At 39.7% G+C, this 26,243-nt stretch overlaps 2 protein-coding genes across 5 annotated transcripts in view; both read left to right on the top strand.

Annotated features, from left to right (window-relative positions):
• LOC132103862 (sodium channel subunit beta-1-like) overlaps positions 1–264 on the top strand; it is a 9,815-nt gene extending 9,551 nt beyond the window's left edge. For all 3 annotated transcript variants that reach the window (XM_059508925.1, XM_059508924.1, XM_059508923.1), the window contains 2 exons: positions 29–100; positions 170–264. In XM_059508925.1, coding sequence (XP_059364908.1) covers positions 29–95 — 67 coding nt within the window. In that variant the 3' untranslated portion in view covers positions 96–100; positions 170–264. The remainder of the gene's footprint in view (positions 1–28; positions 101–169) is intronic.
• Positions 265–5,338: 5,074 nt separating this feature from the next.
• Positions 5,339–26,243, top strand: part of LOC132103864 (ras/Rap GTPase-activating protein SynGAP-like) — a 103,799-nt gene continuing 82,894 nt past the window's right edge. For both annotated transcript variants that reach the window (XM_059508929.1, XM_059508930.1), the window contains exons 1-3: positions 5,339–5,496; positions 17,582–17,712; positions 18,936–19,041. In XM_059508929.1, coding sequence (XP_059364912.1) covers positions 5,475–5,496; positions 17,582–17,712; positions 18,936–19,041 — 259 coding nt within the window. In that variant the 5' untranslated portion in view covers positions 5,339–5,474. The remainder of the gene's footprint in view (positions 5,497–17,581; positions 17,713–18,935; positions 19,042–26,243) is intronic.

A 26,243-nucleotide genomic window follows, 5' to 3' on the forward strand; every position in this document is an offset into this window, starting at 1 on the left:
ATATATCTGTGTGTGTTGTGTGTTGCAGAGCGGAGTATTTAGCGATTGCGTCTGAGGGTAAGGACAACTGCGCCGGTGTGCAGCTAGCAGAATAGCACAGGTGGGTTAACTAGCACTCATAACTAGTCCTGGCTCCCCCTCCAACGACTTCCTTCTGTCCTGTCTGCAGGTTCTTCCAGACGCTCTTCCTCCTGAGCTGCTCTCCCTGTCTCCTCTTCCTCTGTGTTTCTGACTCTTCTGATCTTCACCTGGACGCTCTCGATCCCCAGCAGACAGTCCAGCACTCACACAATACACTGCTTCTGCACGACACACCAGTGAAGAGCGAGCTGTCTGGATCTGGCCACATACAGGAGCCATGTCTGTGTATATCCAACACATTCCCAGTCGATCTGAGAGTGAAAGTCAATGCTAGAGCCGGGAGGAAACTCTTCCTAGACGCTTCCATCACTAGAAACCATGAGTTTCTAACTCCTAGTTGTTGTATAATCCAAGACTCTAGCTCTTTGATGTAGCAAGCACGCGCAGGATGTTTGAAATGCATTCTGGGTAAGTGCATTAAGACATGAGATATCTCGTCGGGTCCCGCTGTGTGCTGTTGTAATGCATGCCCACACTGCAGTGGATCAGGAACAGAGAGACCCCTTCTGTCAGACGCCTGATATAATCTGTGGGAAATGCAGAAGTGCATGCTGGGAAACGCAGGACTGGTGGGCGGAAGTGCAGAGAGAGAGAGAGAGATGTGCAAATTAAATGAGTTCACATGAATTCTGTGGACTCTCTTATTTCTGAACTGAGGCGGTGTGGATGCTAGTTTGTGTTCGCTAACGCTAGTTAACGCAGTCGTCGAGCAGACCTGTATTTATAACGCATATTTCATAAACCGTGATCATTTTACATTATCGTAACAGGATTTAAAATAAATTAATTTATTTATTAATAATAAACAAAGTTAAGAGTATATAAAAATAAAGTGTTTTAAAATAATTATGAACCGTTAAGACGTTTAAGCATAGAAAAATAATCAGATGATAAAGAAATACAATTTTCAATTAAAAAAAAAAAACCTTTTTCATAAAAATTGGTTTAAGATATAATTTAAGTAGATGATGCAGTGTAATTAGGGACGAGCTCGATGGCAAGAAATATCATATCACAAGTTTTTTTTTTCTTCAGGTTGTCGGAGCAGCACAGCCGAACCAATCCCTGTTTAAAGAGCCATGCCTTGCTACGTCTGCATGTCTTTGTCATTGTATAATCTTTGTTATTAAATCTTTTGTTTGTACTCTAGATGTATTTAGCATTCAAGAAACTAACACACTATATGCACTTCACTGTGTAAATCATGCATCGATTCTTATTAAAGAAACTGTATTAAAGTTCTTCAGTCAAAGCAGTGAGTGATTTTTCTCTGTTTCCTTGTTTTATTAAAGGGACAGTTCACCCAAAAATGACAATTCTGTCATCATTTACTCACTCTCAGGTTGTTTAATGAGTTTCTTTCTTGTGCTAAACACACAAAAAACATTCTAAAGAATGCGTTGAACCAAACAGCTGCTGGTTCCCATTGACTTCCATAGTATTTGTTTTCCTTTCTATCAAAGTCAATGGGAACCAGCAACTGTTCTTCAGAATATGTTTTGTGTGTGTGTGTGTGTGTGTGTGTTCAGCACAAGAAACAAATGAATACAGGTTTGGGAAAACACGAGAGTGAGTAAATAATGACAGAATTGTCATTTTTGGGTGAACTGTCCCTTTAATGACTGGCCGCAGCATGTTTAGGACTATTAGACTGCTGTCACTTTAAGAGCTACACGCATCTGATATTCAGGCACACATCCGTTTCTCACTCAACTGTTCACTGTTTTTGACAGCTTTTGCGCAAACACAAAGGATGACGAATCCGGCACTGTTTTCCAGGATCTTTAGTGCGCGCATGCTTCAGGTTCATAATCATAATATCACACAGACATAAGTGCAATGAAAAAGAGTTTACAGCATTTATTAATCATGATTAATTTCTTTATATTCCTTTGTTGTTCTTTAAGAGCTGAACATTAACATTAGTTCATGCAGTCATCAGTGTATTAAATCAATAACCCTCGTGAAGCCGTGGTTTACAGTGATTTTATAACAGCTGAAGCAAAGCGACTAATATCCACTTAGCTGTTATCAATTCACTGTAAACCACGGCTTCACAGGGCTTATTGCTTTTATAAAACGGTTATTCCATAGTTTTCACAGAATAAGACAGAGCAAATAGTGTAATGATATTAATAAACTGTATTCTTCCACCACACAATGTAGTTCCTCAGAATCAGTTGTGGCTGCAGTAAAGTGGTTGCCGAGCAACACACAGAAGTAAACAAAGATGTGTGTTACTTTGTAGCGTAACTTACAACAGCTTTGAACGCGGCTCAGCCAATCAGAATCAAGAACTGGAACTATCCACTTTATAATTATACATGAATTATGCTGTAAAAACATTCATTTAATTAACTATTATTTTTATTGGTAAATTAATGGTTAAAAGAAACATATCTGGTCTTTGGTTCTATACAGTAATATACAAATTTAAATCTCGGATATACAGTTATGACTGGATGTGCGTTTTTGCCACGGGATAAATGATATAATAAATATAATAATAATAAAGGTAATTGCTGCCTTTTCTCTCAAACTTAAGACTTTTTTTTCGTAATTCTGAAATTGTGAGATAATATCATTTATATATTATAAATAAAGTTAGTAAAAATAAATCTTTTTACAGCATGATTAATGTATAAATATATACTTGATATATGATATAAATTAACAATTCTGAGAAAAAAAGTTACAATTGTAAGATTAGAAATGTTTGTTACCTTTTTTATTCTAAGATTATATTTCGCTGTTCTGAGGAAAAAAGTCTGAATTGAGATGTGAACTTGGGATTGCTAGAAAAAAAGCCAGAAAAAATAGTTTATTTCTCATAATTCTGATGAAAAAAAAAAGTTTAAATTGCAAACACAAACTCATAATCATGAGAAATAAAGGCCAGCATTGAGAAGGAAAAGTTAGCTCTTCTATTTAATTAGCAAGCTTCTATACGCTACAGAACATGACAAAAGATGCAAACCTGATATCAACATAATATAATAATACTTTAATAATATTTCTTAATGAACAGCAAGATTTATATTATTTCTTATATTTTGGCTGAGCACAGAATGCATATTTCCTGATGAAGTACTGCATTGGTCTAACGTGAGTATGGTATCCCATAATGCAGTGCACTTGACCTGAGCATCGATGAATGAGCAGGTAATTACAGTGATCTGATCACATTATTACACAAAACTCTGCTGCAGAAGCAGTGTTCTTTCTGTAATCGTGGATTTATCTATACACACACACTAACGGTCTGTGTCTTCGGCTCATAAAGCCTGCATTTATTTAGTCAGAAATACAGGGAAAAACAGTAATATTGTGAAATAATATTAGAATGTAAAACCTAGAATGTGTGAATCTCTGTTAAAGTGTAATTTATTTCTGTGATGCTCCGCTGTATTTTCAGCATCATTCCTCCAGTCTTCAGTGTTGCATGATCTTCAGAAATCATGAAAATATGATTTATGCTGAAAATACAGCTGCGCATCACAGAAATACATTGGCCAACTGAAAAGTAAGAAGATGAAAAGTATGAGCATGTACAGCACTCAATACTTAGTTGTGGCTCCTTTCCCCTGAATGACTGCAGCAATGCGGCGTGGCATGGAGTCGATCAGTCTGTGGCACTGCTCAGGTGTTATGAGAGCCCAGGTTCCTCTGATAGTGGCCTTCAGCTCTTCTGCATTCTTGGGTCTGGCATATCACATCTTCCTCTTCACAATACACCATAGATTTTCTATGGTGTTAAGGTCAGGCGAGTTTGCTGGCCAATTAAGAACAGGGATACCATGGTCCTTAAACCAGGTGCTGGTAGCTTTGGCACTGCGTGCACGTGCCAAGTCCTGTTGGAAAATGAAATCTGCATCTCCATAAAGTTGGTCAGCAGCAGGAAGCATGAAGTGCTCTAAAACTTCCTGGTATACGGCTGTGTTGACCTTTGACCTCAGAAAACACAGTGGACCAACACCAGCAGATGACATGGCACCCCAAACCATCACTGACTGTGGAAACTTTACACTGAACCTCAAGCAACGTGGATTGTGTGCCTCTCCTCTCTTCCTCCAGATTCTGGGACCCTGATTTACTTTCTTCCATCAGAGAACATAACTGTGCACCACTCAGCAGCAGTCCAGTCCTGTTTGAAGCGAGACGCTTCTGGCGCTGTCTGTTGTTCAAGAGTGTCTTGACACAAGGAGTGCGACAGCTGAAACCCTTGTCTTGCATACGTCTGTGTGTAGTGGTTCTTGAAGCACTGACTCCAGCTGCAGTCCACTCTTTGTGAATCTCCCCCACATTTTTGAATGGGTTTTGTTTCACAATCCTCTCCAGGGTGCGGTTATCCCTATTGCTTGTACACTTTTATCTACCACATCTTTTCCTTCGCTTCGCCTCTCTATTAATGTGCTTGGACACAGAGCTCTGTGAACAGACAGCCTCTTTTGTGTCTTGCCCTCCTTGTGCAAGGTGTCAATGGTCGTCTTTTGGATAACTGTCGAGTCAGCAGTCTTCCTCATGATTGTGTAGCCTACAGAACTAGACTGAGAGACCATTTAAAGGCTTTGCAGGTGTTTTGAGTTAATTAGCTGATTAGACTGTGGCACCAGGTGTCTTCAATGCTGAAGCTTTCCTCAATATTCTAATTTTCTGAGATACTGAATTGGGGATTTTCCTTAGTTGTCAGTTATAATCATCAAAAAGAAATATACAAGTTTCCAAGTTTCACTTTTTAAATGGAATTAGTGAAATAAATCAACTTTTTGATGATATTCTAATTATATGACCAGCACCTGTATATATATTTTTTTCAAACACAGATCAGTTTCTACCCATAATATTTAAAATATTTAAATTTGGAGCATTTATAATCATACAAACTTCCATTATTATTTTTTTCTTGGAATTGAATAGCCTACATTTTAATACAAATCACAATGTATATAAATATATATCCTATATAAAATAATTACGAACTATAATGTATATTTAACGATTGCATAACAATGTAATTGCATATTTAATTGGCTAGGCATCATTTGCATATTCAAACACTTGTAATGCTGAACAAGCATCTTTGGGAAAGTGCGGCGGAATTTGTTTAGTGACAAACTAACTTAACTTGGGTATCGTGAGCGCGCGCGCCGGTGCGCGTCCACGCCTGCGTGCGCGTTCGGTCATAGCACCCCGCGTGCGCGCGCCCGCCCCGACTCCGCGGCTCGCGCGTGAGAGCGTCGCGTCACTGCTCCGTTATTGTCGGATGTTGACGCGCTGAGGAGCGGTGATGGGTCCGCACAGAGCGAGCTGATCGCGGTCAGAGCCGGAGGATCATGTCCTATGTGTCTTCACAAGGTGAGAGCGAGCATGATTGACAGCTGTCACGCCGGAGGCTGCGCGAGCGAGCGTCGATGACACATTAATAGCGCACTGATGATGGACGCTCGATTCTATTGATTCTAGTATCGTGATGTGAGCAGGTGTGTGTGTGTGTGTGTGTGTGTGTGTGTGTGTGTGTGTGTGAGAGACACTCCAGTGCTCATTTACATTGAGCTGGACGAGCTTCAAATGTCGCGCTGACGCACGCGGGACGCACGGCCTCAGATGAATCGAGTTCTGCTCCGAATCCAGATGATGAACACTTTGATCCGGTTTCGTAGAATCAACACAATAGTGTTAACGAACACTGCATTCAATTCATAGAAGTTGTACATTTCTCACAAAGCTGCATTTGAAATTTAATATGTTTTTAAGAAATTAAATATTTAAAAAAATGTATATACATATACGCAATTAAATAGTGTATGAATGTAATTTATAATAAAGTTTTACATTTGTAAATTACAAAAATGGTGTAGAAACTATTATATAATTATACGCAGCTGATGATATACATGAGAGATGGATGTTATTCTATTTAAATACGTACAAATGTAAATTTAAATATAATTTAAAAGTAATTTCACGGCTGTAAATTTATAGAAGTTGTAAATGTTACACAGTTGGTGATAAGTACTGTATTTGAAATACAGTAATACATATTTTAAAATATTTCTTACACATTTAAAAATGCTATTTTTGCTGTAAATGTATATAAATTGTAAGTTATTTAAAAGATGTTTTAAAAGTACAAATATGTAAATATAGTTAAATGTAATATAAATAAAATGTATAATTCAAATCCTCTAAGAATTCTCATGTAGTTGTATTACATTATTTTATAATAAAATGCTGTAGACACAATTTTACGATTGTAAATTATATAATTGTAAATGTTCACTAAATTATTTAGATATATATTTTAAATATATAGGCCTATATATTTTATATATAATTGTGTATATATATGTATATATTAAATGTAACATAAATATAATTAAGATATTATTTTAAATTTGTAAATTCACATGAATTGTAATTTATTTTACACTTAAAAAATGTAGAAATAATTTTCCATCAGAAAGTCCTAAGTTTCACAAACAATCATAAAGAAATACCAAGTTATGTGTGAAATTGTGGAGTCAAAAGACTGAAATCTCTATATTTGTAAACTCACTGCAGTAATCCTAGCTTTATTAGCAGCTCTGTGGATCAGAATTGTGCTGGAGACTAACTGAAGTGTGTTCATTACTGCTCATGTTAGAGTTAATCAGTGTTTAACTCTAGAGTTGTGTGTGTTGTAACCGTCACACACTCGTTGTGTGATGAATCGTGTCGGTCTCTGGATCGTCTCTAGACTCTGTGTGGTTGATCACAGCGCTGTTTGTGTGATTTCAACATTATTATTCATGCTGCTGAGAGAACCAGTGAAGAGCTGAGCGTTTACATCCTGATTTACAGAAATAAAGGCAGTCAGGAATCAGGATCAGTTTGTTGAAGATGTCGAGCTACACTGACGACAGCATCACAGGAACACCAACGTTTGCCAGAAGTGTGCGGTGGAAATCAGATCAGGATTGTTTATTTTATTTTTATTTATTTTTATTATTATTTTTTTTATTAAATTTTAATTTTTTTATAAAAATTATTTTATTTTGTTATCTTTAGATTTCAGTCTATTTCAGTTTACTGCAAAAAAATGAAAAATTTTATATATATATATATATATATATATATATATATATATATATTTATTATTTTTGTGTATATATAAAAATATAAAATACCAAGCTTCAATATTATTTTAAAGTTTACATATAGTGCAGTTGAAAATATATATATATATTTTTTATTTTAAAAATAAAATAATATATTTTAGATGTAATTGTACAGGTGTAAATTTATACAAATGATACATTTAACATTTATATAAAGTCAAACAAACACCGCATAAACTGATAATGTGAGACATGTAGAAATTCTGGTTTGACTGGGTGTATATGTAATATAATTTAGATATCGTCATGCGGCTGTAAATGTTTAGTTTGACATTAAAGCGTTCATGATCTTCTGAAGAGACGTCATGCTAATAAATGCAAATCTGCCTTTCTAGCTGCTCACTTGACCTTTGACCTTTAGTCCAGTGTGCTCAATGAGCCTCCACTTCAGTGAGGTCTCTTCTGATTGGTGAACAGACTCCACATTTTTGAAAACTTAAATCTGATTGATACTGTTCCTGTGGCTCAGGGGTAGATCATTGCTTTAGCAGTGCAAAAGGTTGTGGGTTCGATTCCCAGGGGACACACATGGTTAAAAACAAAATGGTTAAAAAAAATGCACTGTAAGTCGTTCTGGATAAAAGCATCTGGCAAATGCATGAATGTAAATGATTGGTCAAGGTTGAATGTTCTTGTTTATGATTCTGGTCAGGATCCAGGGGCAAATGTTATTTTGTGCCAAATTTAGGTTGTCTTGTTATTTTATTAAAAGACTTCGTATTATTTAATAATTAAATTAATAATTATTTAAATCAGGATTCAGGTTATTAAAAAACGTAATATTATAAATATAGTTTCAATATTATATAAGTATTTTGATAAAATATTATGTCAGCATTAATATTATCTAAATATAAAAATACAACATTCATTAGGAAAACAGTGTCAATAATGCAAAATGATAGTTAAAGGCAGTTCATCATTGAATTCAGTGATGTCATCTCTGTTCAGTTAAATAGTGTCTGTGCATTTATTTGCAATCAAGTCAACGATATCGCTGTAGATGAAGTGTCCCCAACTAAGCAAGCCAGAGGCGACAGCGGCAAGGAACCGAAACTCCATCGGTGACAGAATGGAGAAAAAAACCTTGGGAGAAACCAGGCTCAGTTGGGGGGCCAGTTCTCCTCTGACCAGACGAAACCAGTAGTTCAATTCCAGGCTGCAGCAAAGTCAAGACAAAGACATCGGGTGTTATGGGAAGTGTTTCCGGTTCCGGTGTACCTAATTAATGCAGCCTAATTTGGATAATAAAAGCATATTAGTATGTTATGTGTAAGCCAGGTTAAAGAGATGGGTCTTTAATCTAGATTTAAACTGCAAGAGTGTGTCTGCCTCCCGAACAATGTTAGGTAGGTTATTCCAGAGTTTAGGCGCCAAATAGGAAAAGGATCTGCCGCCCGCAGTTGATTTTGATATTCTAGGTATTATCAAATTGCCTGAGTTTTGAGAACGTAGCGGACGTAGAGGATTATAATGTAAAAGGAGCTCACTCAAATACTGAGGTGCTAAACCATTCAGGGCTTTATGAGTAATAAGCAATATTTTAAAATCTATACGATGTTTGATAGGGAGCCAGTGCAGTGTTGACAGGACCGGGCTAATATGGTCATACTTCCTGGTTCTAGTAAGAACTCTTGCTGCTGCATTTTGGAATTACTCGTCATCCAGTTTTTTATATCGACTATGCAATCCATTAGTTTCTCAAATTGGTGTGTTTCACCGGGCTGCGAAGAAATATAGAGCTGAGTATCATCAGCATAACAGTGAAAGCTAACACCATGTTTCCTGATGATATCTCCCAAGGGTAACATATAAAGCGTGAAGAGTAGCGGCCCTAGTACTGAGCCTTGAGGTACTCCATACTGCACTTGTGATCGATAGGATACATCTTCATTCACTGCTACGAACTGATGGCGGTCATATAAGTACGATTTAAACCATGCTAATGCACTTCCACTGATGCCAACAAAGTGTTCAAGTCTATGCAAAAGAATGTTGTGGTCAATTGTGTCAAACGCAGCACTAAGATCCAATAAAACTAATAGAGAGATACAACAACGATCAGATGAATCGAAATCAGGATCCATACAATTAAAAGACCCAAGTAATAATATAAAATATCATTGAAGTAGTTTAAAAACATGCTATGTCAACCTAAATACTATAAAATATAATAAAACAAAATTTGTCTTTTAATAAAATATCATGTCAACCCTAATCAGTATCCAGCCCATTAAAATGATGCTCATGTTCTCTGTCATCTCTGTGATCAGTGATCTGTGAGTGTGTGGATCTGTGTGAGTGATGCGTCCAGCTGCCAGAGAGAGAGAGAGAGAGAGAGAGAGAGAGAGAGAGAGAGAGAGAGAGAGAGAGAGAGAGAGAGAGAGAGAGAGAGATACTCACACCTACAGAGAGAGAGAGCGAGAGAGACAGAGAGAGAGAGAGCGCAAAAGAGAGAGACAGAGAGAGAGAGAGAGGGAGGGATCACATCCCGTTGGTCGCCATAGTAACGTGGAGTTGGCTCCTCTTCCAGAATAGTTGTGCTCTTCTCTCATCCCAGCATCAGTGCGCTCAAACACTTCCATCTGACTCCCACCTCTCCGCATAATCCCTCTCTCCCTCTCTCTCACATGCGCACGCTATATCGGTCTGTTTAAGACGTTTTTTAGCCCGGTCGCCATGGTAACGGGCCGAGGGTGTGCGGGCGAGCGAGCGTGTGTGAGAGAGTGGGCGTCACGGAAGTGACATCTCTCGGGCTCTAACCCATCTCTCTCTCTCTCACTCTCTCTCTCTCTCTCTTTCTCTCTGTCTCTCTGTAGGTGTGAGCCTCTCTCTCAGTCTCTCTCGCTCTCTCTCTCTGTCTCTGTCTCTCTGTAGGTGTGAGCCTCTCTCTCAGTCTCTCTCTCTCTCTCTCTCTTTCTCTCTGTAGGTGTGAGCCTCTCTCTCAGTCTCTCTCTCTCGCTCTCTCTCGGTGTCAGGATGAGTTGTACATTGGTCCTGTGTTTGTGTTTCTCGCAGGACGTGATCTGTTTTCCAGAAATAGTTCACTCAGTGCTTCTGAAGTGTTTGAGTCATGAATCGGGTCTCGACCTCTCGCTCCGTCCAATCACACGTCATCTGCTCACTTTACTTACTGCTGCTTCATTTAGAGACGATCTGCAATCGTTTCCAGTTCTGAAGTCAATTTCACATTCTAATTGATAATTTAATTTATATATTTGCTTAATATATATTTGAAATATTTAAATTGTATTTTTTGACAGCCGATGCCGATATAAAGCCGATATGATTAAAAAAAAAAAAAAAAAAAAAAAAAACAATTCCCCCTCCGTGCTCCGAGCATTTAATAATCATATTTTTCAAATAACCTTAACATACAGCTCACAGTAAAAATGACATGAATATGACAGTGGGCAAATTCATAAAGCGCAGCATAATCTGAAATCATGAGTTTAAAGTTTAAAGCATTCAATTCACACGGAGCGACCGTCACACAGAGAACACGTGATCATGATACACACTTCGCAAGATCTCACAGCTGGATTAAACTAAGTTTGCAAGGTTTGTGAAATTAAAGTCATTCAAAGATTTGTTTAAATTATATAAATGCGTATTTGCTTAAAGCTTAAATCGAGAAAGTATTATAATGTTTGCCTTTCTATTACTAATAGGCCTAATATAAAAGCAGTCGTTATAAGAGTTTCATTAATTAATTACATTAATTCCTTTTTTTAATCGTTCTATCTGATTTTTAGACGTACTTCTATCCGTATTAGAAAGAACTGTTAACAACAAACGAGAGAGAGTGAGCACTGCTGCTCTCAGCGCCGTCAGAATAAAAGTCCCGCCTCGAACACATCGGCCAAGCAGAAAAACGTATTGGCCGATGCCGATATTTGAAAAATGGCAAATATTGACCGATATATCGGCTTTGGCGATAAGCAGAATCAATATAACTGTTTTGTTTAGTGTTGGTGCGGTGGAAAGTGCTGCTGCCGCATGAGAAGGACCCCAAGCCAAGCTTTTGGAAGATTCAACAACAGTCCTGGGAGATAAAGGTAGTCAGAGAATTTGACTCCGTAAATGGGGTGAAGTTGGCAGCTCCCACAAACACTGCAGCGTAATTGAGGGCTCCGTTACTTGTAATTTATAAAATTGTATTTATTTTATTTAAATGTATCTTTAAGTTTACATTTATGTTCCAAAATTCTGTTTGATAAATGCTCTAAAACTTTTATGTAAATTGTTGACTTGGTCAGTTTATTGATTTGTTTGGTTAACTTTGGATACATGTTTTATTTTAATACCGTGCAGTGCACAAAATTAAGATTCGAGAGATGGTTCAAGTCAGTGTTCAACAAATGATGATAAGTTTAGAAATGTCGTGCATCCACTTGTTATTAGTGTGACATTTAAGCATGCAAATGAAGGGGAAAACGTCAAGATATCGGCCCTAAAAATCGGCAGCACATATCGACCATCGGCTGACCCTGACCTTTAAACATCGGCAATAGAAAAACCCATATCGGTCAATCTCTACTTCACAGGACAGACAGGAACATTTTATATTGCCAAAACTTGACAGTTAGAAACACCCTCTATGGCCACGACCTAACTAGTGGGAACAACCTCTGTAGGCATGACAAGGAAGGCAGGAACAGTTTGTATGGCCAGACAAAATAGGTAAGGACAACCTCTGAAGGCGTGCATAGTTCTGTGGTGCCTGGGGCAGAAGAGGGAAGTGGGGGGGGGGGGGGCAAGTTCGGGAGCGAGTTCAGCTTCTTGACAGCCTGATGGATGAAGCCATCCTTCAGTCTGCTGGTCCTGGCCTGGAGACTCCGCAGTCTCCTCCCTGATGGTAGCAGACTGAAGAAGCTGAGTGATGGGTGGGTGGGATCACCTGCAACGCAGAGGGCTTTACGGGTGAGTCAGGTTCCATAAATGTCCTGGAGGGAGAGGAGAGAGACACCAATGATCTTCTCAGCTGCTCTCACTATGAGTTGTAGAGTCTTCCGACAGGACGCATTGCAGGCGCCATACCACACAGTGATGCAGCTCGTCAGGATGCTCTTGATGGTGCCTCTGTAGAAGGTGTACATGATGGGGGGGTGGGGCTCTGGCTCTTCTCATTTTGCGGAGGTAGTAGAGATGCTGTTGTGATTTCTTGGCCAGTGCTGATGTGTTTTCAGTCCAGGAGAGGTCCTCTGTGATGTGCACTCCCAGGAACTTGGTCACACTCTACACAGTCGCACTGTTGATGGTCAGAGGAACGTGCTGAGTGTGTGCTCTCCTGAAATCAACAGCAATCTCCTTCATCTTCTCCACGTTCAGAGAGAGATTGTTGTCACTGCACTACCCGGCCAGGAGGCTCACCTTGCTCCTGTAGTTTGTCTCATCTTTGTTGGTAATGAGACCCACCACAGTCGTGTCATCCACAAACTTGATGAAGAGGTTGGAGTTGTGTGACGGTGTGCAGTACTGGGTCAGCAAAGTGAAGAGGAGGGGGCTCAGCACACATCCTTGGGGGGCCCCAGTGTTCAGTTTGATGGTGCTGGATGTGTTGCTGCCGACCCGTACTGCCTGAGGTCTTCCAGTCAGAAAGTCCAACAGCCAGTTGCACAGCGAAGTGTTGTGCCCCAGTTGGACCAGTTTGTGAATGAGCTGTTGAGGGATGATAGTGTTGAATGCTAAACTGAAGTGGCCGGGGAAGTCGTGGACTAGGTTAGAGAGTTGGACTTGTGGGTTTGAATCTCGGGCTGGCAATACCACGACTTAGGTGCCCTTGAGCAAGGCATTGAACCCCAAACTGCTCCCATGGCGCCGCAGCATAAAATGGCTGCCCACTGCTCTGGGTGTGTGTTCACAGTGTGTGTGTGTGCATGTGTTCACTGCTCTGTGTGTGTGCGCTTTGGATGGGTTAAATGCAGAGCACGAATTCTGAGTATGGGTCACCATACTTGGCTGAATGAATGTCATGTCACTAACTGAAATCTATGAACAGCATTCTGACGTATGAGTCCTTTTTGTCCAGATGTATGAGTGCTGAGTGGATGGCAGTGGCGATGGCATCATCGGTCGACGGGTTGGACCGATATGCAAACTGGAAGGGGTCCGGGGGGTGGGGTGGGGGGTGTATGCAGACTTGATGTGGTGCATGACTAGCCGTTCAAATAGGAGTAAGTGCAACAGTATGGTACTCATTGAAGCAGGATGGAGATGGCTTCTTCAGGACTGGAATGATGGTGGTAGCTTTGAATCATGTGGGGACAACAGCCAGACTTAGTGAGATGTTGAAAATGTCTGAAGACATCAGTGAGGTCCGCTGCACAGTCACTCAGTCTACGCCCAGGAATGTTGTCAGGACCTAGAGCCTTGCGTGCATTGATCCTGCTGAAGGATATCCTCATGCTGTCTGAGGTCAGCGTCATCATCTGGTCGCCGGGAGGAGGTGGAGTCTTCTGTGCAGTGGAGTGGTTTTGTTTCTCTTAAGCGCTCGAAGGTGTTCAGCTCGTTCAGCAGAGAGATGTTGCGGTCACAGGTCCGTGGTGGAGGCTTGTAGTCTGTAATGGTCTGTATCCCCTGCCACAGGCTCCTAGTGTCTCTGCTGTCACTGAATTGATGAGCTATCCTCCTGGAGTGCTGTCTCTTAGCCTCTCTGATGCCGAGGGACAGGTTGGCCCTAGCCGTTCTCAGGCCTACCTCATCTCCAGCTCTGAATGCAGCGTTCCGTGTCTTCAGGAGTCTGTAGACCTCCCCTGTCATCCACGGCTTCTAGTTGGCCCGGACAGTGATGGTCTTTGTGACTGTTAAATCATCAATACACTTGTAGATGTAGGCAGAGACAGTCTCAGAGTACTCTTGGAGGTCAGTGGTGTTATTGTATGTGGCAACCTGCCTAAACATATTCCAGTCAGTTGTGTCAAAACAGTCTTGAAGAGCCTCTGATAACCTTTCCGACCACACTTGTATCTGTTTTTGAACTGGTTTGGTGACTTTAATGAACGGTCTGTATGCAGACATTAGCATGACAGTGATGTGGTCTGAGGCACTGAGGTGGAGGAGGGGTTTGTAAGCTCCTCTCTGTGTGGTGTAAACAAAGTCTAAAATGTTATTACCTCGTGTTAGAAAGTTAATGTGTTGGTGTATTTTTGGAAAAACACTCTTTAAGCCTGCGTGGGTGAAATCCCCAGTTATGAAGAGAAAAGCATCAGGGTGGGCTGTCTGCTGCTCACTGATGTGCTAGTACAGTTCATTTAGTGCATCGTTCCTTTTTGATGTTGCTGTTGTTCAGAGGAATGTAAACAGAAACGAGCATTATGGTAGTATATTCACTCAGCAGATAGAACGACCGGCACTTAATAATCATAAACTCCACCAGGGGTGAGCAGTGTTTGCGGATCACAACAGCATCGCAGCACCACGCATCATCGATGTAAACACAAAGCCCGCCGGCGCAGGTTTTTCCTCCCACGGCGAGAGCTCGGCCCACTCGATAGCATGTCAGCTAGCCGAGGTGAATAGCGCCTGAATGGAACACTGTTGCTAAACAGTCTCTTAACAGGCCTCTGAGTTGAATGTAATAATCAGATGTAGTCCAGTTTATTTTCCAAAGAGCGTACGTTAAATAGAACGATGGTGGGGATAGCTGGATTGTGTGGGTTAACCGGTAGCCTAGCCCGGATACCTCCATGCTTACCCCTCTTCTGCTTCCTCTCACGCCTCTGTATGCGCGCTTAAAGACAAGTTGACGCGATGAAGAAATACAAAAATACTGCGACTCACAAGACAAAAAACTCGAAAACACCATTCTGTCGGGACCGAGAAAGGCCGCTGTGTCTGGATGCGCCACCATCTTAGACATTTGAGTGGAGCTGACATAACATGCAAGACCAGTCTTTATGGACTGAACATAACTGACTGGAACATCTTCTGTGGACATGACAGGAGTGATCTCTGGGTACTTGACATGACTGACAGGAAAAAATTTTGTGGACATGATATGAGAGTCTAGAACTGTCTCTGGTATAACTTCTGTAACAAAATCAAATAGGCCGGGAGGTTTGGAAGAATACCCTTGTAAATGTGACTTGAGGTTCTGACAACAAGGCCACTGAACTAGACACATCTGGACCAGGTTCCAAAATTGACTGAGGAAGGTCCATGGGGGCTGTTGAAATACCCTCCAGGGCCACAAGAAGAGACACAGGAATTGACTCTTGAACAGCCTCGGGGGCTGACAAAATGCCCTCCAGGGCTGCAGGAACTGACTATTAATAGTAATGGAGAGTACTGAAGCTCATCTGCTGGGTCCTGACTTTGGCTGGTTGGAATGTCAGGGATCTGGAAGGAGGACTGAATTGCAGTGTGAGATAACAAGGGTTTATTGACAAAACTGACTGATACAGGAGGGTAGTGACGTGCATAAATGATACCACAACAGGAACACAGTAAACGGAAACAGCTTGGGAAGGCCACTGGGACAGCTTCAGACATCAACTGGCTGAGAACCATGGTAACAGAGGGGACAGCAAGACCAAGCTGATAGAGAAGACCACACAAGGCACCATAGAGCAGAGCTCAGATAGATGACCGCCGACTCTGAAGCAGACCAAGAGCCAGGCAGGTAGAACCAGAGGCAGAACACACAGGAACAGGTCAGGAACTCTAACACAAGACTAGTGAGGACAAAGCTCCACAGAAACAAATTAAACCCAACACACTAAATAAAAGAATATCAAAGAAAATGCAAGACCAAAAATCAGGATAAGAAAAACTAATGAACATTAAAAGTAAAAGCAAAAAAGCAAGAACAGACAGATACAGATTACTAAAACAAGGATCAAGACAAGAACAGGGAACTACACAGGACCAGACAAAGCAAAGAAACAGTACCAACCAGGGAGGAAGACACGAACACAAACTCAGCCATATCCACAGACAGAGACAAGGAGGGTGACAGAAGGGCTGAGAATGACCAAGAACCAGCAAACACAAGTAAAGGGCACTATAAATAGAGAGGAGAACACATGGGGAACAGGTGAGCACAATTAGACTAACAAGGCTAACAAGAGGGTGTGGTAGAAAGGAAACAAGGAGGAGGGATTAAAGGAGCACTTCTGTTTTAAATCCGTTATCTTAATTATTTAAGTCAGATATATTTCACATATATATATTTTTTTACATTTATGAAAACAAATTGTTATATTTATTTTAGGCCTATAGGTTACACATTTTCCATAAAGCATCCTATTTTGTCCCAGGGCTTGAGAACCTGTGCCCTAGTTAGGTCCATGCAGAAACTTGACAACGATTGCGTCACCGAATACTCCGGGAAAATGTATTGTCAGTGTCTGTCACAGCGCCTATTAATTGCCGTTTTGAATCCAGCGATTGTTTATTGTGGTAACACATCGGCCAAGCAGAAAAACTTATCGGCCGATGCCGATATTTGAAAAATGCCAAATATCAGACGATATATCGGTTGACCACTAGTTGATAAGTTTCATTTATGTTTTTACTCATTGTAACAATTATTCATTCAGTTCATTTTATGTAATTGATACATTTAATTTATATTTTACTGCTTATAATTATTAGTTTGTCTTAAATTAATTTTAAGTTGATAAATGTAATTTAATTTATATTGCTTGTAGAAGTGTATTTTTTCAGTTTATTATAAATATTTGATTTATATTTTATTACTCATAACTACTATTTAATTGATATAACTTTAGATCTTTTTATTGCTATAAAATACTGTTACACAAACCAGGGTTACAAACTTTGCGTACAGGGTCACAAAAATCACAAACTTCATTTCTAATTAACTTAAGGTAAAACGGCTCATGAATTACTTGGTTTAACCTCCTGAGGTTGATGGTTAACATTTTGGAATATAAATGTCAAAAACTGACGAGTACTGTGTGGAAATCATTTAACGAAGCCAGTTATTGATGTGTGGCTCTTATCTATCATGTGGATGATTCTAACAGCATTTGTCTGTTTTAAGATTCTCAGCTTCGCTCAGTAACTGTGAACGTCTGAAGTGTTCATTTTGCTGTGCATCCGTTCCAAAATCTGTTGAAAGTGTACATTCCTAATTTAGTAATATTTCAAGTATTGGCATCAAATAATATTTAAAGTTCACTATAATGTTTGAGGGCAGAAATGTGTTTTATTGTGTGAAGTAAGCATTTATATTTTTGATATTTGTCATGTTTGAATTGTATTATATGCTAATGGTGTGTTTGTGTGTGTGTGTGTGTGTGTGTGCATGTGCTCAGATGGAAGGTGTGTGTCTCCATGTTCTCGGCCTCACACTCCTCTGAATGGCCACACACACGACTCCCCCGGCTGGAGCCGCCAGCTCCGCGTCAGAGATGGAGACCAGTTCTACCTGCTGGATCAAGAGGAGGTGATCACACATACACACACACACACACACACACACACACACACGTTTGTTTTTGTGTAAAGTGTGTTCATCCCATAGGTGTAATGGTTTTTATACTGTACAAACTGTATATTCTATGGCCCTACACCAACCCTACACCTAACCCTAACCCTCACAGGAAACTTTGTGCATTTTTACTTTCTCAAAAAAACTCATTCTGTATGATTTATAAGCGTTTTGAAAAATGGGGACATGGGTTATGTCCTCATAAGTCTCCCTCTCCTTGTAATACCTGTGTCATACCCATGACATTATACAGAGTTGTGTCCTGATACGATACAAAAAACAAGAACACACACACACACACACACACACACTCACACTCACACACACACACAGATACAGACGCACACACAGAAATACACACACACACACACACACTCAAACACACACACACACACACACACACACACTCAAACACACACACACACACACACACACACACAGATACAGACGCACACACAGAAATACACACACATAGTGAACACTAGAGGGAGCTGCTGCCTTCGATGATTGACTCTCCTTCTTCATCAATTACAGTCTTGGGAAGCTACTTTCTTACCCTCTGCTTTTGTATATATATGTGTGCGTGTGTAAATATATATATATATATATATATATATATATATATATATATAGTTGCATTAAAAAGTAAAATGCATTTTAACTTTAGTTGCAATTATTTATGAAAAGATTAAATGCATTTTAACGTACAGCATCTGTACCTTATGCATAAAGGTTAGAATTGTTATTTGGCTAAATAAGTAAGCAAAATGTTATTTTTATTTTGCATTAAATGCAGTCAAATAATATAACTTCATTATTTACGCAAACACTAGATTGTAGCGCTACTAATGTCAAGGTCACAGGTTTGATTTTGAGAATGCATGAACCTAAACATAAATCTGCCATCTTTCTATTATTATCATCATTGAAAAATCTCTTTAGATTATTTTTATATGAAAATTCAGTATTAAAAATATTTTTTTTACTTGCTGCATTTTTTTATGTTTAGACTTATAAAATAATATTAGACAAATCACTTTTTTTTTAACTGTATTTAGATATGGATTTTTGCATTAAAAATCTGATGTATGAGTTATTCAGCGATACTCAAACCCTAATTGTATTGTTGTGTTGACTGCTAGTGTTACAGAGAGATGAGTGTGTGTTTGTGTTTTCAGGTTCATCCATTGCTGATGAATGATCATCGTCCCGTCTCTCACCGACACAAACTGCTGCGCAGGACCGTCAGCGTACCTGCTGACAGCAGACCACACCCTGAGTCAGGTACACACACACACACACACACACACACACAGCTTTTTTGGGGGAGTTTTCAAGCAGGCTAAAGACCCTTTTACACCAAGGATGATAACATTCTGTTGATTATAAGCACTGCAGTTAACACATGACCCTTCAGGAAATCCCTAATATGGACAAAGACATCCAGCCAGTGTTTCCATATAGGGCAGTTTTGATACTGATTGGTGGTTTGATAGGGTAGAAAAAAATTGGGTGACTGGTTTTGGGTCAGTTTGTTGGTTTTCAAACATCTAAACTTTATAGGCTAATTTTATGATGTTCTATTATGTACTTCACGAAAGACATGCTGGAGTTCTGTCTGAAGTTAAAGTGGGACATGGTGGAAACTGCATTATTGTGTTTAATTTCTTGTTATTGGATTATCGTAAAATATCAACGAATGACAGTTTTGACTGTCATGGTGTTTTACATGAACGCGTGTTGAAATATCTGCTATTTACGTTATATTTATCTTTCTTGGTGATGACATGCCTTTAACGTTGACATTTATTGCATAGTTATTCTTGTTCTCAACATGCTATCAACGTTAGTGTTTATCGTTATAGTTATCGTTCTTGGGGTCAGCATGCCTTTAACGCTAATATTTATCGTTTTATTTATCATTCCTGGGGTCAACATGCCTTTACATTAACATTTATCATTATTGTTATTGTTTTAAGTGTCAACAGGCCTTTAACGTTAATATTTAACGTTTTATTTATCGTTCTTGGTTTCAACATGCCTTTATGTTAACATTTATCATTATTGTTATTGTTTTAAGTGTCAACAGGCCTTTAACGTTAATATTTAACGTTTTATTTATCGTTCTTGGTTTCAACATGCCTTTATGTTAACATTTATCATTATTGTTATTGTTTTAAGTGTCAACAGGCCTTTAACGTTAATATTTAACGTTTTATTTATCGTTCTTGGTTTCAACATGCCTTTATGTTAACATTTATCGTTATAGTTATTGTTCTTGGTATCAACAGGCCTTTAACGTAAATGTTTTATCGTTTTATTTATCGTTCTTGGTTTCAACATGCCTTTACGTTAACATTTATCATTATTGTTATTGTTTTAAGTGTCAACAGGCCTTTAACGTTAATATTTAACGTTTTATTTATCGTTCTTGGTTTCAACATGCCTTTACGTTAACATTTATCGTTATAGTTATTGTTCTTGGGGTCAGCATGCCATTAACGTTAATATTTATCATTTTATTTAACGTTCTTGGTGTCAACAGGTATATATCTTTATAGTTATTGTTTTAAATATCGTTCTTGATGTGAACGATGGGTCTTTTAGTGATTATTCATTGAAGGTAGTTAGCAAATGTCTCTGTGAATTTAATATTCTAATAATCTAAAAGTAAACCTTGGCACATCTCTAAAGTTATTTGTATACGTTATAAAAGGGTTCATGTTTAGTTCTGACAGTGTGTTGATTTTGTACGTTTCTGTAATATACCTGTGCACGTTATGTGTGAATACCAGCCTGTTCGTGCACAGCAGGAGGTCCTGGTGTCAAGTATTTACATCTTCATATATAATTATATTCATTCTTAAACACATATTTACATATAAATATGCTACATTTACACACACGTAGTGTTACTGTATACGATTTTGAATGCTGTTTGTTTAACACAGATATATGTGATTGTATTTCAGGTGCTAAAACACACACACACACACACACACAAACACACACACACCACACGCCTTTCTGCTGGTAACCATGACAATAATTACAGATTGCTGTAGCTGTGTGTTAAGCGATGGCTGGGGGGGCGAAAGCACTTTGGCCGACCATCTTTCTCTCTCTCTCTTTATTTTTCCTTTTGCTTTATACTCGTTCTTATTTAATATGGAGGACGGCCATCCACAGATTGAAGGCTTGTGTTGTCATGGAAACTGTAAGTCGTTGTGCCACGAGCCAGCGTTGTGCCCCCCCCCCCCCCCCCCCCCCCCCAGCGCGGTTGGATTGTTCCATGCTGCCTTGTGTAGCTCGGCAGCGGACCGAACCATCGCGAGCGCGGCGCTCTGAGTGGGGGTGTGGTACCCGAGTGCGGCTCCTCTCTGGTGCGAGTGTAGTGTTCACAACTTTGATAGATTCTGTTCTGAATTAAAAAAAAAATACACCTGTATGAAAACATTCCCAAAAGATCATTTTCCAATTTTCTTTACTGATTCAAAAGATTTGCTGACATGTGTAACGCAAAGCATTCACAGGATGGGACTAGACAGTTAAGTTATCTCATAAAATCTTTTGTTTTTAGAGTAAAATAACCGTTTTATTCCTGAACTACCTTGGTTCCAGCGCTGGAAGAGATCTTTTTTGTTAATGATCAGGTAATGTACAGCAGTACAAGCAGTTGAAGCTATTAATCAGTCACTAATATCTAATCACATGGAGTTTATTTTACTGATCATTAAAAAGAAAAGAAAAAGATATCTTCCAGCGCTAGAATCGAACCCGCGTCGTTCTGTGTCTGTAGGAAGCGCGCCACGCCCACCGCTCACCCAGACTGACGGTTAAATTCTGTCACTTACTGAAGTTTTAAATCTTTTAAAGACGTTTCCATTTAAACACTGCGTGGCCGTTATTAGAGGTGTGTTCGCGCGCGCGGGAGTGCGTGTGAAGGTAGTAGCAGATCTCCAGTCAGTCTGTCAGACGCGCGCTGTAGGGCTGCAGTCAGTGTGAGATGAAGATGAGGAGGATGAAGCGCTCGCGGTCCGCCCACGCAGGATCATCCCTGGCTCGCATCTAACCGTCGCGCGGCATTGAATATCGCATTTGTATTCCGATGGAGTAACGGGATGAATGTCGCGAGTGATCGCTCGCACTTCGGCGACATGACGAGCCCGCCGCGGAGCGAACGATGAGCGCCGGCGGGAATCTGCGCGTTACCCTGGAAACGGCAGCGGAGCGGCGGAGACTCGAGCGAGCGCGGGCCGAGCGGAGTGCAGCGACAGCCGGACTGAAGACAGAGGAGCAGCCGCCGCAGGACGCGGAGCGGCACACAGCAGCGCTCTGACCGTGCGCCGAAATATTATTAAAAGCGGGAGGAATCTGCAGTTTCTGATCAGCCAGTGATGAAGAGCACCGCACATGACCGCATCACTGGCTCGCGCGAGGACAGAGTGATCTGACAGTTTGCCAGAACTGATCTGAGGCCAGAGAGAATGACACGCGCTGAACATCTCGACGCTAGTCGCTGGACAGAGACGCGCTGAGGCCCGCCGCCTCCGGTAAGTCAGAACTCACAAACTAAACTGTTGTTCACGTCACTCCACACTAACTCGTTCAAAATTAACGGCATAATGTTTATTTTCAGGGTTGAAGTGAATAGAGACAGATGTATGCACTGTCATGTACATTAGTGTCGGGGGTTGCCAGGTTATCACAACAAATCCCACCCAATCGCTAACGTATGGGGTTAGAATTGTTGCATTATTCCAAATAAATAGATTATGATCCACAAATAAATGTAACGAGATTCACAAAAATATATCAAATTCACAAATGAATATAAAGAGTTTCACAAAAAAATTTAAAACTCACAAATAAATAAAATGAGATTTGCAAATAAAAAAAATATATTTACAAATGTGTTTAATGTCACAAACACAACTCTACCTGGTATTTATTTGTGAACCGCTGTCTGTGCATTTGTAAATCACTGCACGCATTTGTGGATCGGTTCCTGTGCATTTGTGGATTTGAAACACTTCTAGCGTCGACGTGCAGATAAATCCACAAATAAGTGGACTCCACCCACCGTTTACTCAAGCCAATCAAATAACGGCCACATTGAGCTGACCAATCGTAGCACGTTATCGCTTCAACCAATCACGTTTTGGCTTACAGCCAGGGGAACTGCGGGAATAGACACCGAACTTGAGACCAACAACAGACAGTCAGGGCATTTCTCAATACCAAGTTCGCAGAGTCTGGACTTCCGTCCTTCCGAGTTTGGACATGCCAAGTTGGACTCAGAAGAACGAACTCTCGAGGACGGGAGGACGCGAGTCCAGTCATTCTACAAATGGAACGGCAGCGTACTTGATAGCTTCACTCAGCATGCATGTTTTACTTGAATTAACTTCTTTTTTATTTTCAATATATTAAATATATTAGTATTAAAAAACTAATATTTACCTACTCTGATTATTTTCACTTTATATTTATAATGAAATTGAATATAATATTAAACGACTGTCTCTTTTTTATTTTAAAAACTATTAAACATTAATATGTGGTTCAGGTAACATTAATACTGTGATTATATTTACGTCGTTCAAAATAAATAAAATATGTGGAAACAACTGCCTCTTTTCATTAAGAACAATCTAGCAATAAACCCACTCAGCTACAATTTAAATAATACGGTTGAAAAGTGTAAATCAATTGTAAATAAGTGTAAATCAAAATGGAACAGCTTAGGATTGCCATTGCAATTGCTATTTATCAAGATGCTGAAGAGGAGGCTGCCGAACGGAGGAGACAAATCCTTCAAAGAAAAGCCAGGATGCAGCGGAGGATGGCGAAGAGACGTGCCATATTAGCATGTCTCTCTAGCATTGTACGTTTTTCTAATTATTCTTTCTTCATAAACTGCCCATATACTTATGTGGACTTAGTTAGGTATATCCAAATGAAAAGTCATAATAAAAATTTATTATAATGTATCATATAGGCACCCTATCAACAGACTACAAAGTACTATCTCACAAAAAGTTATGTAAACTATTGCAGGGATGTAATGAGACAACATTAGATTTTTCAGTATACCAAATAAACTGACAAGTACAATAGGTTTGACAGTTGATAACATTTAAATTAACTAGCTTACACTTCACACACCTTTTATTTGTCTTTGTGGTGCTCAAATAAGTTTATAGTTTATCATCTTTATATAGCTAGGTGCACATCATATTACTGCATTAACACAAACAGGACAATTTAATATCTATAATAATCATATAGGCTACAACTTTTAGACTCTGGGATGAATGTTGTGCTAGAGCTTATCAATAAATGAATGAAACCGAAATAGAGTATAAAGAAATACTTCACGAAAAGAGCAAATGTTAGAGGGAGATTTAATTATGGCAGATTTTAGTAAATTTTAGACAAAATCCTTAAAACAACTGAGTATATAGCTTATATTAAATCCAAAAATATAATAAATACAATGCAACGACAGTACATATAGTAACAACTTTTTAAAAGCAATACATATAACAAATACATAATACAACAAAAGTAAAAACATTCTTAATATATTATCTATATATTTTAACAGGAACAAAGTCCCACTCGCAGGTATTCACAGATCAATGACCAATCCTGGTCAAGTTTTTTTCTGGAGAGGATTTAAAGCCAGCTTTCAGGCTCTCCAGGAACAGCATCAACATGCTGGTACAGATGCTGCCCCGTCAAAAAGCCCATGGATGGAGCCGTGAAATTGAAGTACTTGTTACGGTTTATTGGCTTGCCTGTTGAGCATCCTACAGGGTCACATCAGATGACTTCAGCATGCCACTTTCAACAGTTTGTAGGACTGTTCACAATGTTGTGGAGGAGATGATGACCATCCTCCACAAAATTATTCATTTTCCAAAAGCAGAGGAAATGGATGAGGTGGGGGGCCTTGCTGGCCATGAGGCATTCCGCTGTGCTGCTGGTGCCACATCAGGATTGTTCCTCCTGCAATGCCACAAAAAAGATGCTACATAAATAGAAAGATCTTCCCTTCCATCATTCTACAGGGCACCTGTGATGCTAAAGGCATATTTATAGATGTGTATATTGGCAATCCAGGCTCTGTACAGGATGCCCTTGTGCTGCGCAGATCACCAATGTACCAGCAGGCTTTGTATTCACCAGCTGGATACTATCTTTTGGGAGATGGGGGATACCCTTGCTTGCAGCATCCTATTGCAATCATGACCCCATACCGCCAGCCTGTCGCAAGTAAGAACACTTTTTTTATGTCAGACAGACAGACACACACACACACACGATAAACCAAATTTTTACTGTTATGAATTTGCAATACACTACACATTTTCTACACGATTTTTGATTAACAGGCCAAGTTGAAGCCCGATACAACAGGCATTATGCACAAGCACGGAACATCATCGAGCGCACTTTTGGGATGTTAAAAACTCACTGGCGTGCAATTTTCTTGCGGGCCCTAGAGATCAGGCCACTGTTCGCCCCAAAGGTGATTGGTGCCTGTTGTATCCTCCACAACATCTGTGTGATGGGAGGTGATCTCTTGGAGGAGGAGGAGGAAAGCCAAGGACAAGAAGACCGCGAGGATGGTGAGAATGCAGCAGTGGGTGAGAGGGACCTATCAGGGAACCATCTCCGAGGACGTCTGGCTGCTCAGCTTTCTTCTCCCGTGGAACTGCCTGGGTGTCTAACTGAACAGTACTACATCTAGACAGTAAACCTTTCCAGATGTTGTCATGTTCATTAAAAGAGCAACATAAACAGTTGAAATAGCTATGACATTGATTAGAAAGATAGGTATGAATAAATGTGCAAGTAGATGGGTATAGATACATTTATACGTTTTCTTAATGTTGGTATGTTCTTCTTGAGATTTAACTGCATGATTGTAAATAATTGTATACCACTATAGACATTGGATATTACATTATTTTATATTATTTGTGTTTTTGTTGTAAATATAAAGAATACACTGTTGCTATAACAATGATTTGCCAGGGTTGAAATTGAAACATTCATTTTTATTTTTTTTATTCAAATAATCTATATAAAATCATTTATCATTAAATACAACATTAATTTAGAATTTATTAAGTTTTTCAAAAAGAGACATATGTCTCTGCTCTGGCTGTTGCTGCCCTCTGTCTCTCCTCTTCTCTCGCCAATGCTTCTCTCTCCCTCTCCTCTTCCCTCTCTGCCTGTTCTTTTAGAAACTAAAGAAGAGCCTGGCTGTCCCGTCGCCTCTTTCTTGACTGCTGGCTACTCCTGGCTTCCACAGAAGGGGCTGAACCTGGTGTGCTGACTGAGCCACCTGTAGTGGCAGTGGGTTTGATGCAACAACTACGGGCATAGTAACTGAGTGCTGCCCCTGGAGTGCAGCATCCATTGCAGTGTACCACTGCCAGGTTGCAGCAGTCACACTACCGGCCTCTACCCCT

This window comes from Carassius carassius, chromosome 25 (genome assembly GCF_963082965.1).
Source record: "Carassius carassius chromosome 25, fCarCar2.1, whole genome shotgun sequence".
Classification (NCBI taxonomy): Eukaryota; Metazoa; Chordata; class Actinopteri; order Cypriniformes; family Cyprinidae; genus Carassius; species Carassius carassius.